Consider the following 15,481-nt stretch of genomic DNA (forward strand, 5'->3'; position numbering starts at 1 on the left):
TTTATCACCAGAAAAGGGCACTAACAATAAAGAATGAGAAGGAAAATGGCCCTGGTTTCCCATTCCCTGCCTTCCCAGCAGAACGGTGAGGGAATTGATGCTAAAGTGGTCGGCATATCACTGATTGCTAAACCGCCGGCTTGTGTGGCTTGGACACTCCTTCCCTCCCGTCTCCCCGTAGCCTCGCCTCATTGCCCCCCTCTTTCTGCTGCAGGTTCAGCCCTTATGAGTGGTATGATGCTCACCCCTGCAACCCTGGCTCCGAGGTGGTAGAAAATAACTTCACTCTGCTGAACAGCTTCTGGTTTGGAATGGGGTCCTTGATGCAGCAAGGTATGTGTGCCCTCCCCAGGCAGCCTCCTCTCCAGTGTCAGCAGAGCCAGCCCCACCCTCCAGGGCAGCCTCAGAACTGCCAAGCCCTCAGAAGGTTGCAGACACCTGGCTGCTTAGGCGTGTGCCCTTTCCCAGGTCCCCAAGCTCCATCACTACTGTGGCTGGACCGGCTCATGGTCTGAGGCTGAAGCGTATAAGCCACGCCCCCCCCATGGCATGCAGGGCTCATCCCCAGCCCCTCCTGCTCCAGCTGCAATGGACATACAGCATCTTGTCTGCTGGGGCCAACCCCACCGATGGCCTCACCACCACAGAATCTGGCTGAGCAAAGTTGGGCTGAGCATGAGGGGAGACTGGAGGCAGGGAGGCTGGGTGGGAGGCTATTGCAGGAATGAGCTGATGATACCTGAGCCGAGGTAGTGGCCATGGGGCTGGAGGACAGAGATGGATTATGAAAACTTCAGAATGTAGCGGGAACTGGACTCTGGGGAGCCTGGTAGTCGAAAAGGGCATGTCTGAGGTGGGGACATTAGCCTCAGTGCATCAGAGCTGGTAAACACAGAAGGACGCCATTTTTTCTTACATCCTTTTGAGGGAAGGTTGGGATGCTGCACCTCCCCCCGGCTGGTAGCCCATCTTTTGGAAAGATCTGCACTTGCTCAAATATCTCAGAAAGCTGGGCACCTACAAGGAGCACAGTGCAGAAACACCAGGGGCTGGAGGGCAAGCACAGGGGGAGGGAAGCCCAGCCAGGAAAGACCCCCAGAAGAACCCCACCCCCAAGCCCTGATGACCAGGAGCCAAGTGCTCATTGCCTCTGCTCATTACCTCTGCCTGGGTTAGGGTCCCACAGAGGGACAGTGGGCAACAAGGGCACCAGGGAGGGAAGGAGATCCGAGGGGCAAAGAATGTCTCTGTCCCTCACTCATCTGTGTGTATCCTCTAGGCCCAGCACAAACTCTGGTCCTCAGTAGATATATACCAGCAAATGCCAAAGGAATGAATGACTGATGTTATCTCAGTGTCTCCTGAGTCCCCACTACACGCCAAGCCCTGTGCTGGGCACTTGAATGAAGGACCCTGACCTGAGCGAACTCCCAGCCACGACAGAGGCCGGGTCAGGGGCCCAACAGAGCCTGGCAGAGCTCACCAAGCAAACAAGTAAAATAAGTCATTCTCCCTTTGGGGGCAACTCTAGCCCCTTGCCTGGGGGAGGGCCAGGCAGATGAAGCTGGGGGTGGAGGCGGGGGCGTGGTCTCCAGCAGCTGGGAAGTGACAGGCAGCTTTAGAAGGAAGTGCCTCTCTCCGTCCCCACCATTAATGAGTGTCCTGAAGCCTCACCTTGCTTCTTCATTCATCATCTTTGTTCACTGACAGTTGGGAAGGACCTGGAGGCCCCTCAATGCAGTAATAGCTTCCCTTTCACCTCCTGCTGCTTATTCAAAGCACTGGCCCCTGATGTATTCCCCACAAGGTTTTGATTAGGAGGGAGAAAAATAGTTATGTATTTGAAAAACTCTCCCTTGAGTGATTGAGAAAAGAATTCATCCATATCAAAGCAGACGCTTTTCAGACGGCAGGGCCGAATGTTCTGGAAAGTTCACGAGTCACTTGCTATTTAAATCTCTTGAAAGCCACCTAGTTAATTACTTCAGTTAGAAGGTTTCAGCTAAATTGTGCTTCGCACCCAAGGTCGGGGAGGAGGAGTGATCTATTTCGGCGAAGAGCTTCAAAAAAATGTTGCTTTTTCTCCTCCTGCAAAGCATCCTATAGCAATCTTATATTTGTATACCATTTGTATTTCCAACACAGTTCCTCCTCAAATTATATCATTACAGCAGCACTGTGGTATTTGCATGAGGCTGGGACAGAGGAAGGACGATGCTTTACAGAGTCCCAGAGAGGGAAGTTGTCTGACACATGATCGCACAGAGAACTAAGAGCTAAGAGCAGGATTCGCTCAAGACTTCCAGGTGTTCAGAACCACACAGGTGGTTCACGGATAGGCATCAGAGGGTCTGACAAGCCTGGGAAATGTTGTGCATGTGTGTGTTTTTCTCGAGCGGTGGTTCTTAAATTTTAGCCTGCATCAGGATCACCCGGAGGGCTTATCAAAGCCCAGATTGTTGGGCCCCACCCCTAAGTTACTGGTTCATTAGGTCCTGGGGCAGGGCCTGAGAATGTGCATTTCTAACAAGTTCCCGGGTGATGCTGACGGTCCAGGAACTACACTTGGAGAACCACTGGTCTAGGGAAGAGGTCTCCGCTGTTACTAGGTTGTCAGTGGAATCCGTGTCCCAGAGGACCAGAGCAACCCTGGTCTGGGCATCGTCAGGGACCACCAGTCTCCTCCTCCCTCCTCCCAGGGTCTGAACTGATGCCCAAAGCCCTGTCCACACGCATCATTGGTGGCATCTGGTGGTTCTTCACGCTGATCATCATCTCCTCCTATACGGCCAACCTGGCTGCCTTTCTGACCGTGGAGCGCATGGAATCGCCCATCGACTCTGCCGATGACCTGGCCAAGCAAACCAAAATCGAGTACGGGGCTGTCAAGGACGGGGCCACCATGACCTTCTTCAAGGTGAGACCTTCTCCCTCCCTTCACTATCCTTCCCTAACCACACAGAGCCAAAGGACCAGAAATCCCCAGGGCTCCGCCCATCCCTGTTTGGGACCAGTTGACTTTGAGGAGCTGTAGTGATGTGGCCATCTGGGCTGGTCCCAGCACAAGTCCTAGAAGTTTCCATACCTGGGACAAGCAGCATGTATATGCTGTGTTTCCTTAAATCATCAGAGGAGGACAGGTGGAGAGAAGAGGCTGGAAAAGGGGGAAGGAGAAGCATGGCCCAGACACACAAACAGGCCCTGGGACCAGGGGGCTCCCTGCCCTTGGCTTTGCTTCTCAGCGGCCTCCACTTCCAAGAGGCTGGCCTGGGCTTGGGGTGAGCTCTCCACCACTGAGAGAGCAGCAGGGGGAACATCCTCCAGGGAAGGAAGGAGGCTTAAAACTTGAACAAGCATGTACAAGCGTTCCTTAGCATATTACGCTCGTGGAATGCTGGTGTCCGTGTAAAGCCCCTGTCAGCTGCTCAGGTTACTGCTCTCATGGGGATCTGGCCATGACTTTGCTGCACCCTCCTGTTTTGTAAAGCGTTGGCTTAGTTCCTTACTGTTTTTTCACCTTCTACTAGAGTAGCTGAGGGTTTAGGAAACTGAATGACCCTGACCACCGATAGCTGTAAATGTTCTTCTGGAAATTAAAGTAATAATAATATAGCTACCACCACTGAGAGCTCACAGTGGGCCAGGTGCTCCATGCTTGGTCTCATTTAATCTTCGTGACAAATGTCGTGAAGTAGGTACTGCAGTTGTTTCCACTTTACACGTGTGGAGACTAAGGCCTGGAGCATTAAGCGGGTTGTCCAAGGACTCACGGCTGAAGGAGCCCGAGGCTGGCCCAGGCCTGCCTTTCTCCAAAGCCCATGTTCTGAGCCACGGTTCTCAGACTTGAGTGTGTGTCCAAATCACCCGGAAGGCTTGGGGAACTCCCAGATTGCTGGGCGCCACCCCTGAAGTTACTGATTCAGTAGGTCCTGGGGGGGGCCTGAGAATGTGCATTTCTAATGAGTTCCCAGGTGAGGCTGAGACTGCTGGTGCAGGGCCCACCCTTTGAGGACCACTGCTCTAATGATTTCTCAGAAATGGTCAGGATCTGGGCATTCTGTGGCTATGGGTCCATTCATTCATGTATGTGTTTAGTAGTCAATCCGTCTGAAAGCCTGGGGGGGTTTGCTTTCCTCCGGGCCCTGGTTCCCCATCCCCCAGCCCTTGCCTCCTTCCAGGCTAAGCCTCTGAGTGACAGACTGAGCCTCCAATGGGGCCTGAGTAAGGACAGAAAGAAGGGGTTGTGTGGGAAAGCCTTCTACCTCCTGGGCGTGGAGCCCCAGTAGCACTCCCCCCACCCCGGCCTCCCCTGTGCCTCTTCTTAAGGGTAGAAGCAGCTGCTTAGTGAAGAGCGAAGAGAGGAAACAGACTCCCCTCTGGGATGTTGCCTCTGGCAAACTGGGTCTTCCTACAAGGTCACCACCGCGTACTTAGAGTGTGGGGAAGATAAAGCATTGTCCTAAGCACGCTAGGGGCTCTCTGGGACCCGGTGTGTGTGTTCATGAGGGCGAGCAAGGATGTGAGTATGTGAGTGCCTTCACGTGCGCGTGTAGCGGTATACGACGTGTGAAGGCACATTCATGTGTGTATGTGTGCACGTGTGTGTCCATGTACCAGAGCCAGCCTGTCTGGGTGCTTGTGTGTCTTTATGCTTGGACGTGTGTGTCTGCAGATATGTACTGACCAGCATATGTGTGCATGTGTCTCTGTGATCTGGGCATGTGGATATGTGCCTATGATTGTTTACAGGTGTGTGCCAGTGTCTGTGGATACGTAGGTGGAACATGCACACGTGTCTGTCTGCTTAAATGTCCCAACAGGTGTGCTTAGATAAGTGTGAGTGGGGGGATGGGCGTGCGTGTGCGTGTGTGTGTTTGTACGTGCGTGTGTGTGTGTGCGCGTGTGTGCTGCGCCTGCTTCTGCCTGTCCGCAGGCTATGGCCCAACCCTTTGTACTAGAGCATTCCTCATGCATTACAGATGAGCCCGTCTCTAAGCAGGGCTCCCAATCAAAGGGAAGCAGCATAAATAAGCCCAGTGCAGGCTCATTGCCACTGATTGGATGCCCTTGCCTCCCTCCATGCTAAGATGCTCAGATTGGCTTCCAAGAGCCTGGTCCCTGCTCCCCACCGAGCTGCTGTCCTCGGCATCAAGCAGCACCTCCCTCAGCCCGCTCCACCCTCACCCACCTTCCCTGTGAATGGTGCAGTGAGGAGGGCAGGGGAGGGACACAGATGCTGCCACCCAGCTGGGATGCTGGGGCTTAAGGGCCCAGGCTCGCAAGGGCCTTTGGCCAGAAACAGCAACTCCACATCCCCCTGCAGAACCAACTCCCCTTCCTTGCCCTCCTGATCACCAATGAATTCCGCTTGCTCTCTGGCCACCTTGTCTCCTGCTTTAGTTCAAATGAAAGCCCTCTTGCCTAGGCTCCCTTCCATCGGCAGCAGCGGTGGGACTGTTATGTAGGCAGAGAGGAACCTGAGTGTGGATGCATTATCCCCACCTCGGATGATGAGCTAGAAGAAAAGACCCTCCTAGAAGGTCCCTGGACAAACTTCCTTCCTCCCTGCCCCACCCCCAGCCCACCCTCCTTAGTCATACCTCCCTCCTCAAGCCCTCCCCCTTCCCCACCCCTGCACTGGGCCTGGGGGTAACCTCCTTATGGTCACTTTCAAGTTAGAGCTGGAAGGAAACCTGAGTTTAACCTAGAGAAACAGAGGTCCAGAGGGGCTGGGTGAGTTGCGGGTGATCCAACAGCAGATCAAGGATCAATGGAGCCGGATGTACAGTCAGATACTTTGTTTGCACACACACCGCCCTCTCCCGCAGCCACTCCAGGGTCTTCTCCTGGAGGGATGGTCCTCTCTCCCACCCGTGAGTGTATACAGCAAGACTGGCACTAGGACTGAACAGGAATCAGCTCCAGAGGTTGCCATTGGATGTCTAGGAGACATTGGCAAAGTCAAAACTATAGTAACATTTATTGAGCACTTACTGTGTACCAGGCAACATTCCAAGTACTTTACCTGTATTCACTCTTATCATCCTCATAACATCCCTAGAAGGTTGAGACTATTATTATCACCTCTAACACATGATGAAAGGAAGGCTCAGAAAGTAACCTGAGTTCATACTTCTTGCCTAACGTCACACAGCTGGTGAAATGCAGCGCTGGGATTGGAATCCAAGTAGTCTGGCTCTAATGCCTGTGCTCTTTGTCTCCGTGTCCATATTGTTTCTCTAAAGAGCCAGCCACAGCCCAGGAGTTCCTTGGGGAAGAGTGAAGCCGTATCCCCAGCCTAGAACCATCCTGGCACATCCTAGTTGCTTAAATAATCACGTTGAGTGGATGCCGTTGTCGAATTTAAAGGATGGAATTAAAAGACAGCAGAGGCCAAGTAAAGCAAATACAGGAGACCATGCTGAGGACAGGAACCCAGCAGGTAGCACCCCAGAAGGTTCCAGAGCACAGGGCAAATGAACTTCATTTCTGCAGTTAGCATGTTTCCTGGTTAAGCTGCAAACTGTCTTAAAAGCCCCCCTGGCTGAGAGTAGCACTCGAGGGAGAGAGCCCATTCCCATCCAAAGATGACAACAGCAGGAAGCGAGACGCCGGTCTCTCGGGGGGCTCCAGACCCCTCGCTCCCCCACCCTGTAGCCTGGGAGACGCGTGGCTAGTGGCAGCCCATCATTCCAGAGGAAATTTCATTTGAAGAGTTGTCAGGGAACAGCAAACATCACAAACAATGTCTCCTGTGTTGTCCTCCCTCTGTCTTGGAAGATAAAAATTAATTAGGAGAAGAAAAAGGAGGCCTTTGAAAGTGTTGTTTGGCTGTAAAAATATGTAGGCAAATGGAAAGGAGGACGTTGGGAAAGCGTGTTCTTGGCGGGGAGGGCTGGGCAGCTCTGAAGGCAGAGGATGTCAGAAGACAGCTTCTCCAAGGATTTAGCCCTCTTTGGTGTTGCGGTGGGAGAGACACATCACACGTGGGAGGGACTGTGTGTGAGTGACAGCCACTTAGGAAAGAGATAGAGCTGGGGACCAAGAGTTCCAGGCTCCCCAGGTCCCTGGCACTGTCAAGCCCCACCCCTTGCACAGCTTTGCCCCATCCTAGCAACTGAGCCTGGAAGGTGCCTGGAGAGGCCATCCAGTCCATCTCCCTACCTTCCAGCTGCTCAGCAGACTCTTCCCTGGGCTGCAAGGCTCAGGAGGGTGCTCCCAAGCTCAGCTCCCAGTTTCTCCTGACCTGTCTGCTGGCCTCTCTGATAGAGCCTTAGCCCTGCTTTCAAGCAGAAGCAGGACAGGAGGACAGAAATGCAGTGACCAGGCAGAATTCATTGTGGTGCAGCCTGGCGCAGTCTCAGAGTCAGACAGACCAGGACTTGAGTCTTGGCTGTTGTCTGTGCTGGGTGACCTTGGATAAGTCACTTCACTTCTCTGAGCCTCAATTTGCTCACCTGGATGACATGGATACTGATTCCCACCATGCAGCAATTAGCAAGGAGATTCAATCAGCCACTGTATACACAGTGGTTAGGCCAGTGCTAGGCACACAGCACATTGAAGGCAAAGGCTTTCTCCTCTGGATGCCCCTCTGTTTGGCTGACCCAGAAGATGGGCAAGTTGGCTGGCCCCTTTTCTCCTTTTGCCATGTAGTCCCCTCCTGAGGCAAGGGTTTAACTGCAGTCCCATGGAGAAGCTCCAGCCAGTGGACACCTGGAGAACCTCTCTTCTTCCAGGTCCCTCCAGATTGGGCCTGGGGGCTTTGTGGAGGACATTGGTGCCTCTATCACAGGATGGCTGTCTACCCCTGCACAGAGCTAAACACTTCAGGGGGAGCCCAGAGGTCCTCAGAATAGAAGAGACCCAGAGCAGGCAGGCAGAAGGCAGCAAAAGGGGCAGGGGAGGCCTGGGGATGATGGGAAGTTATTGAAAACGACTCAGTTACTGATGACCTCTCTGTGCCTCGGTTTTCTCACCTATGAAATGGGTATAATAATAGTACACACACACACACACACACACACACACACCCCTTGTAGAGGTGATTATTGAGATGATTAAATGGGATAATTTATATAGAAAACTTAGAACCATACCTGACACAGAGAATGCATACAATAAATGTTAACTATTTTTATTGTTTATTCTTGGTGATACACAGCCCTGTTTAGCTCACAGATACGATTTGGGGGGCAGCACATTTCATATATATATATATATATTTAGTTTTTTTTTTTTTTTTTTTTTTTGCTGTGCGCGGGCCTCTCACTGCTGTGGCCTCTCCCCTTGCGGAGCACAGGCTCTGGACGCGCAGGCTCAGCGGCCATGGCTCACGGGCCCAGCCGCTCCACGGCATGTGGGATCTTCCCGGACCGGGGCACAAACCTGTGTCCCCTGCATCGGTAGGCGGACACTCAACCACTGCGCCACCAGGGAAGCCCTCTTATATATTTTTAATTAGTGGCCAGCATTTTAAAATGGGGAGATTTTTGCATTTAAAAAATTCACATATCCAGCTTCTCGAAAATGTGAAAGATGAAGGGGCATCACTGAGCTGGCTCTCCCGAAGAGAGATTGTCAGGTGCCAAGAGGCGGCGGCCGTCTCCCGCTTATTAGAACTCCACTCAGCAGTCTTTACTTATTAACAGTACTCTGCCTGGCCTGTCTCAGCACTGGAATTTTCTGCCACTGAGTACTATGTCATTTAGTTTCTATAGAAACTCTGCACTCTAGAAATTATTATCCCCAATTTCTAGATGAGAAAACTGAACCTTAAAGAGAATAAAGGAGGCTTGAAGACAGAGAATGACGCTAGCCACTTATCAGGCACTTCCTAGGAACCTGGCTCTGTGCTAAGCTGATTCCCATTTTACACATGTAGAAAGTGAGGCTCAGAGATGTGACATCACTTCCTGTGGTCACAGAAGGAGCTGGCATTTGAACCCAGCTAGGTGTGACACCAGAGTCCATGCAGTGGAGCCGACCCCTCCCACCACCTCCATCCCCAGCCTGTAGCCCTCGCCTCCTGACTCCCCCCTGCAAGGGTCAGCCTGCAGCCCTCACCTCCTAACTCTCCCTTCAGGGGCCAGCCTGCAGCCCCCGCACAGGCAAGCCTCAGGGGCACATGCAGACAGCAGAGGCAGCTGCTGGGCCAGAGGGTCAGCAAGTCTGCCCTGGCGAAGTGCGCAGAGGCAGGGAGCCTCCTGGTCCCCATGAAAATAACCCAAGAGACATGATTAACTGCTCGGGTACGTGGATCCAATAAGGCCAAAGACTCCATATCCAGGGATAAGAAAGCCAGTTAATCTGGAAAAAGGTCTCTTTTCCAGTATGGAAAATACTCAAGGTCTCACATGGAATCACATTGCCTCCCCACACACATTCCCTGAGATTCAGCTCTCTTTGGAATTGATATATATTTTTATACATATATATATATACCTATATACATTTTCTTGTGCAGAAATGTTAAATTCTCAAGATTAAATATCTTCAGTGGGGGAAAATCAATTTACTTCTTTGAGGAGGCTAGAATTGAAAGTCGTGAGTCTGAAACTTACTTTCTTGCCAAATTCACTGATAAAAAAATCCTCTCCGTCCTGGCATGTCGCCCTGTATCGGCTGCTCCAAGCCATTCCATTAATTGATTTGGGTGACTGGCCCTGAAGCAATGCTTATTAAGGTTCCCACTGGAGCTGGGACAGGGAGGATGGCATTAGAGTCGTAGGTACGTGAGACTCCATTCCTTGGGGTGGTAAGTAACTCAGGCCAGTGACGGAACTCAGGCATCTTGTGACGAGGCCCAGGAAGATAGGAGAGGGGACTGAGATTCCAGGAGGGGCCCTGGCTGTATCCCTTCCTGCCTCAGAGGTGCACAGGGAAGCTTTTCAGGGATGTTCTCAGAATCACAGAATCACTCAAGGACAGAACCTAAGGGGAATCAGAAACTATCAGTGGGTTTTGTTGAAAATGGGGATCCCAAGATATGAGACAAACACAGGGGCCACCTTTCTAGGGAAGAAGATTTCAGACCCATCTGCCTAAAGGTGAAGAAGGTAATGAATTAGTTGACGCTGGAGCTGGGAGAGCGGAACCTCTTGAAATCAGCATCACAGCCAGCTTCCCGCCTTATCGTCACTTTTCATCTTAACTGGCCCAAGCTTTCTGGTGTCTTTACCCATCTTCCCCATTCCATTCCTTCACCTGCTTCAGGCTTTCACGTGTCTCTCCTCAAAGCCCATCAGCCTCAATACCAGCCTCTCCCTCGCCAGCCTCCAATGGAAATTTCTATCTCCATTTACGATGGGGTGTTACTGGGAAGAGCATATATTTTGATGTCAGGCATGCCTATGTATAGAAGGAATGGGGTGTTGGGGAGAGGATGCAGGGAGGCGTTTGCAGAAAGAGGAGAAGTTCTCATCCTCTTCTGAGACAGAAGGAGTGGGACAGGGCTCCCTGTGTGGTTCATTTTCAAGTGACTGATGGCTGGTTGTGTCGGAGAATGAGTGGGTAAGATGGGTGAGATGTAGGATGGATGGATGAGTAAAAGGCTGGGTGGATAGTTAGTTGAATAAATTAGTGTGTAGATAGTGTGTGAGTGAAGGGGTGAGAACATGAACATGATGAATGAGAGGATGGGTGGGTGGATGGATAGGTAGATGGATGGCTGGATAGATGGATGGATGCATGCCTGCATGCATTAGGAGATGTAAAAGGAGCCCTGATGGCCTCCTACACTCCTAATTCCCACCTCTAGTAGAAGAAGGAGAATTTGGAAAGCAGGAGAGACTGGGATGGAAAAGGAGCTGAGGTGCTGAAACCACTGATTGGAGAATAGTATTTAGTTACAATAACCAAGAGAGCAGAGTGTCTGAGGCCATGTGTCCCTGCCAAGCAGTGATGATTGGACTTGGATAACCTGATTAGAAGGAGAGTTGGAACTGGTCATCTGAAAAAGCAACGATCTTGGGAATAAAAGTAGCTTGCGTCAGTATGTGTGTAAGAGAGTGTATCAGTTACCTATAGCTGCATAACAAATTACCGCAAACTTAGTGTCTTAAAACAACAACATTATGACCTCACAGTCTGTGGGTCAGGAATCAGCTTGGCATAGCTGGGTCCTCTGTGCAGGGCCTCTCACAGGCTGGGATCAGGGTGCTGGCTAACACTGTGGTCATCTCCAGGCTCCACTTCTAAGCTCACTCACGTGGTGGTTGGCAGCATTCAGTTCCCCCTGGGCTGTTGGGCAGAGGGTTTCCATCTCCACTGACTGTCGGCTGGAGGCTGCCCTCTGTTCCTTGCTATGTGGGCCTCTCCATGGGGCAGCTCACAGCATGGCAGCCAGCTTCCATCAGAGCAGCAAGCCAGAGGAGCCAGAGAGAGCAGAAGCAAGACAGAAGTCACAGTCTCTTGTAACCTAATCTCAGGCATGACATCCCATCACTCCTGGGGGCGGGGGTTAAAAGCAAGTCACTGAGCCCAGCCCACACTCAAGGGTAAGGGATCACACCAGGGCATGAATCCCAGGGATGGGGATAATTGGAGCCAGTTCAAAGCTTCCGACTGTAGAGAATCAGGGCGGGAAAAGTAGCAGAGTGAGAATGGACCCAAGGGAGAAACTGGAGAAGGCAGTCTGGCTATCAGAAATTATCTAGAAAATAAGAAATGTCTGGAGAGTTGGAAGAGCTGGACATCAGGAATGTTCTTAAGGGCAAGAGTAGCTAAGTGGGGACAGGGGGAGAATCTGGGAGCCATGGGAGGATGGAATAGCCGGGGAGCAGGAATAGCTGATAGTGGGACAGGCTGAGGATGGCAGGAGCGGGCGGCAGCCAGCTTGCTGCTCCGATGGAACCCACTGAGGGCTCTGGGCATCTGAGCCCTTCCAGGCCTTCAGCTTCGGGGCAGATAAATTTGCAGGAGGGGAGTGGCTGCTCGTCTATGAAGGCGCCCTCAGGCCCTGTGCCCAAAGGGGGCATCCCTGGCACTCAAGAGATTCGGGGCTCAGGTGGAATCTCGAGTGGGGTGCTGCCTGCTGCTCCGGGGCTCCCTCCTCCCCCAGGCGTGCTTGGGTCTCCAGGAGCCAGTCTTGGAGGGGACAGCCCTTAGCGCTAGGAAACACCTGGAGAGGAGAAGGTCCACTTTCCTCCCAGCCCTCTCCCCCCGCCACTCCTGGCAGTCACAGCTTCTCCCCCCGCCCGCAGCCCCGCGCCAGCCTGTTTGAGCGCACCCATGCCATCACGCACACTGGAGCTGGGCCGGGTGCCAGTCAGACAGGCTGACATCACAAACAGGCACAGCCAGACTTGGAAACAGCCAGGGACAATGAGGCCTGCAGAGCCACCTGTTCCCCTGGGATCAGCAGAGGCAAGGCTGATCCCTGCTGGGAGCGGGCAGCCGGCAGGCACTAAGTTCCCAAGAAATCTCATGAGTGCACGCACCCAGGTCTGCCCAGTCTCCCCAAGCAGCAAGCAACATGGAACCTTGGCCCCCTCTCCTGGCCCCAGGCCCTCTCTGAGTCTCCCCAGCCAGGCGGGGCACGCACAGCAGCCCACCCACCAGGCCTGATCTCAGGGATGCTGGTTCCGTATTCATGGAGCAGCACCTGCCCAGGATGCTCTGGAACAAGAGGCTGAGGGCGTCTGTGGACCACCTGCTCTGACTGCCCCCACTCTTCTCCCCTCTGCAATTCTCACCCTGCTTCTCTCTCTTTTTTTTTTTTTTTTGCGGTACGCGGGCCTCTCACTGTCGTGGCCTCTCCCGTTGTGGAGCACAGGCTCCGGACGCGCAGGCTCAGCGGCCATGGCTCACGGGCCCAGCCGCTCCGCGGCATGTGGGATCTTCCCGGACCGGGGCACGAACCCGCGTCCCCTACATCGGCAGGCGGACTCTCAACCGCTGCGCCACCAGGGAAGCCCCCTGCTTCTCTTTTACTGTTTTGAAGGAGAACAGACAGGAGCACTTGCCTCAGACAAATCTTCCCCTGGAGCATGGTACATAGAGCGACCTGCTCGAAGTGGGAGTGGGAGGCCCAGAATCCACCGAGCTTTGCCCTCATCAGCCCCTGCCCCTCCCCCCACCTTCACAGTGGCTTCTGCGAGGCAGTGCAGCTCTATGGTTAGGAGTATGGGCTCTGGAGCCAGATGGCCTGGGTTAGAAGCCTGGTTTTGCCACTTTGTGTCTGAGTAAATTAGGCAAATTGAGGCACAGGTAAACTCAATTTTCTCATCTGTAAAATGGGGCTAATGATAGTACCTGCCCCCTATGATTGCTGGGAAGAATCAGTGAGTTAATACAGGCAAAGCACTTAGAACGGGACCTGCACATGTTTAATTGTTCAATAAATCTTAGAGAGAGAAAATTAATTTTTAAAAGAACAGCCTGAAAACTCCTTGTGCCGTGGCCAAGAGCCAAGTGCTTTCGGGTAGGCTGGCTCGACTCAGGTTTATGACTCAGCAGCTGTGCGTGTGGGGACCTACCCGCCCAGGCCCTCAGTTTCCACATCTGAGCAGTGGGTCGCACTCCCTCGCTCTGAGGACTGTGCACTAAGTTCAGTGACCCGGGCCCTGCTAAGGGGCGAGCTGTGCTTGATCCCTGTGTGCTCAGTAACTGTGTGTGCATCACCACCCCTCATCCCTCCCCACGGCCCAGAAATCCAAGATCTCCACTTTCGAGAAGATGTGGGCCTTCATGAGCAGTAAGCCCTCGGCACTGGTGAAGAACAACGAGGAGGGCGTGCAGCGGGCGCTGACAGCCGACTACGCGCTGCTCATGGAGTCCACCACCATCGAGTACATCACCCAGAGGAACTGCAACCTCACCCAGATCGGGGGCCTCATCGACTCCAAGGGCTACGGCATTGGCACGCCCATGGGTGAGCGTGGGGCTGCAGGCGGGAGGGTGGCGGGTGACGAAGGGTGAGCGAAACCGCCACATCCACTCGTGCGCACACGTGGCCCCCTGCTCCCTCTCCCAGGTCACCCCACTGAGCCTTAAAACCCCACTGGGCTGTTTCCTCAGCCCAGAAACAGAAAGGCAGAGCCACAAGCCTTGCGAGGTCAGGCCTGGGCTGAGCAGAGGAGACCTGGGCAGGCACAAAGGTGGGGGGTCAATTCAGAGGTCACGCCTCCTCTCCCTGACCTCACCCCTGCTGATGCCGCCCAGATGCTCTGCAGGCCTATGGAGACAGGGGTTCACAGGCAAGACTCTCCACCCCAAATCAGGACCCTTCCACCCAGACACCATAGGTGGATTTCTAGAGGGGCCTCCTGGCACTAGGGTCCCCCTTTGGGTGAGCGTACTGAGAGGCCCAGCAGTGGTGTCTGGCACCCACCAGGGTACTGACAGGGGCGCACAGGTGGACTGAAGGCTGCTGACAGCCAGGTTCCTCTCTCCCCCGCTCAGGCTCCCCATACCGGGACAAGATCACCATCGCCATCCTGCAACTGCAGGAGGAGGACAAGCTGCACGTCCTGAAGGAGAAGTGGTGGCGGGGCAGCGGGTGTCCCGAGGAGGAAAACAAAGAGGCCAGTGCCCTGGGCATCCAGAAGATCGGGGGCATCTTCATCGTCCTGGCCGCCGGGCTGGTCCTGTCTGTGCTGGTGGCTGTGGGCGAGTTTGTATATAAGCTCCGCAAGACAGCAGAGCGAGAGCAGGTAAGCCCCCAGGAGCTGGGGCCTGCGCGGGGAAGAGGAGGAGACGGAACGGGGTCTGCGCTGTTTTCTAACCCCCTACGTGCCAGGTGCAAGGTGGTGTCTGATCCCATCCCCACCGTAGCCCACTCTGAATCCAGTCCACCAGGAAGCCCTGCCAGCCCCACCTCTGCACTGACTCCGAGCATGTTTTCCCCTCAGTGTAGCTCCACACCAGGCCACACCCATCCTGTCCAGCTGGATCATGCACCAGCCTCCAGTCTGGCCTTCCTGCCTCCACTTTTCCTCTCGATCAGCTGCTCTCCATACAGCAGCCAGTGTCCTGTTTAAAACTTAATTCAAACCGTGTCATTCCCTTGCATAAACCCCTCCAGGGTAATTGTCGAAGCTTCGTGATGCTTACATAGGGGGTTCATTATACTCTTCTCTCCACTTCTGCATATATTTGGAAATTTCCATAATCAAAAGTTTAACCAAAATAAATAAATAAATAAAGAGATAGGAGGGCCGGCCCAAGCTTGCTAGGTTCAACCTGTCTGATTAATTCATCAACTGTGGTTAGGTAGTGGTTCTGGGTCCCAGTAGCAAATTGGAATCACAGGGAGAAAGTGTTTTAAGTGCTAATACCCTGGCCTCACTCCCGGAGACTGTGTTTTAATTGGCCTGTGGTAGAGCCTGGAATAGGCTTCTTAAAGTGTACGGCATGATTCAAATGTGCACCTTGAGTTGAGGGCTACTGGGCTGCGGGGAAGCTCCTCTCACAGCAAAGTTCAAAGAGATTCAGGGCAACTGTGGAAGGAGATTGCAGTTAAGTCATATGCATAAGATGC

The 15,481-nt window shown here is 53.3% G+C and overlaps 1 protein-coding gene across 2 annotated transcripts in view; it reads left to right on the plus strand.

Moving 5' to 3' along the window:
- The window catches only part of GRIK3 (glutamate ionotropic receptor kainate type subunit 3), a 238,414-nt gene that overhangs the window by 214,449 nt on the left and 8,484 nt on the right, over nucleotides 1-15,481 (plus strand). Inside the window, exons 12-15 of one of the 2 annotated variants that reach the window (XM_027109070.1) lie at nucleotides 215-333; nucleotides 2,700-2,917; nucleotides 13,651-13,873; nucleotides 14,404-15,034. In XM_027109070.1, coding sequence (XP_026964871.1) covers nucleotides 215-333; nucleotides 2,700-2,917; nucleotides 13,651-13,873; nucleotides 14,404-14,981 — 1,138 coding nt within the window. In that variant the 3' untranslated portion in view covers nucleotides 14,982-15,034. Of the gene's footprint in view, nucleotides 1-214; nucleotides 334-2,699; nucleotides 2,918-13,650; nucleotides 13,874-14,403; nucleotides 15,035-15,481 lie in introns of those variants that run through there. The other variant, XM_027109071.1, reaches the window with a different exon arrangement.

The sequence above is a fragment of the Aethalodelphis obliquidens genome, unplaced genomic scaffold, assembly GCF_003676395.1.
Source record: "Aethalodelphis obliquidens isolate GAN/ISIS:26980383/991018 unplaced genomic scaffold, ASM367639v1 scaffold9, whole genome shotgun sequence".
NCBI classification, from domain to species: Eukaryota; Metazoa; Chordata; class Mammalia; order Artiodactyla; family Delphinidae; genus Aethalodelphis; species Aethalodelphis obliquidens.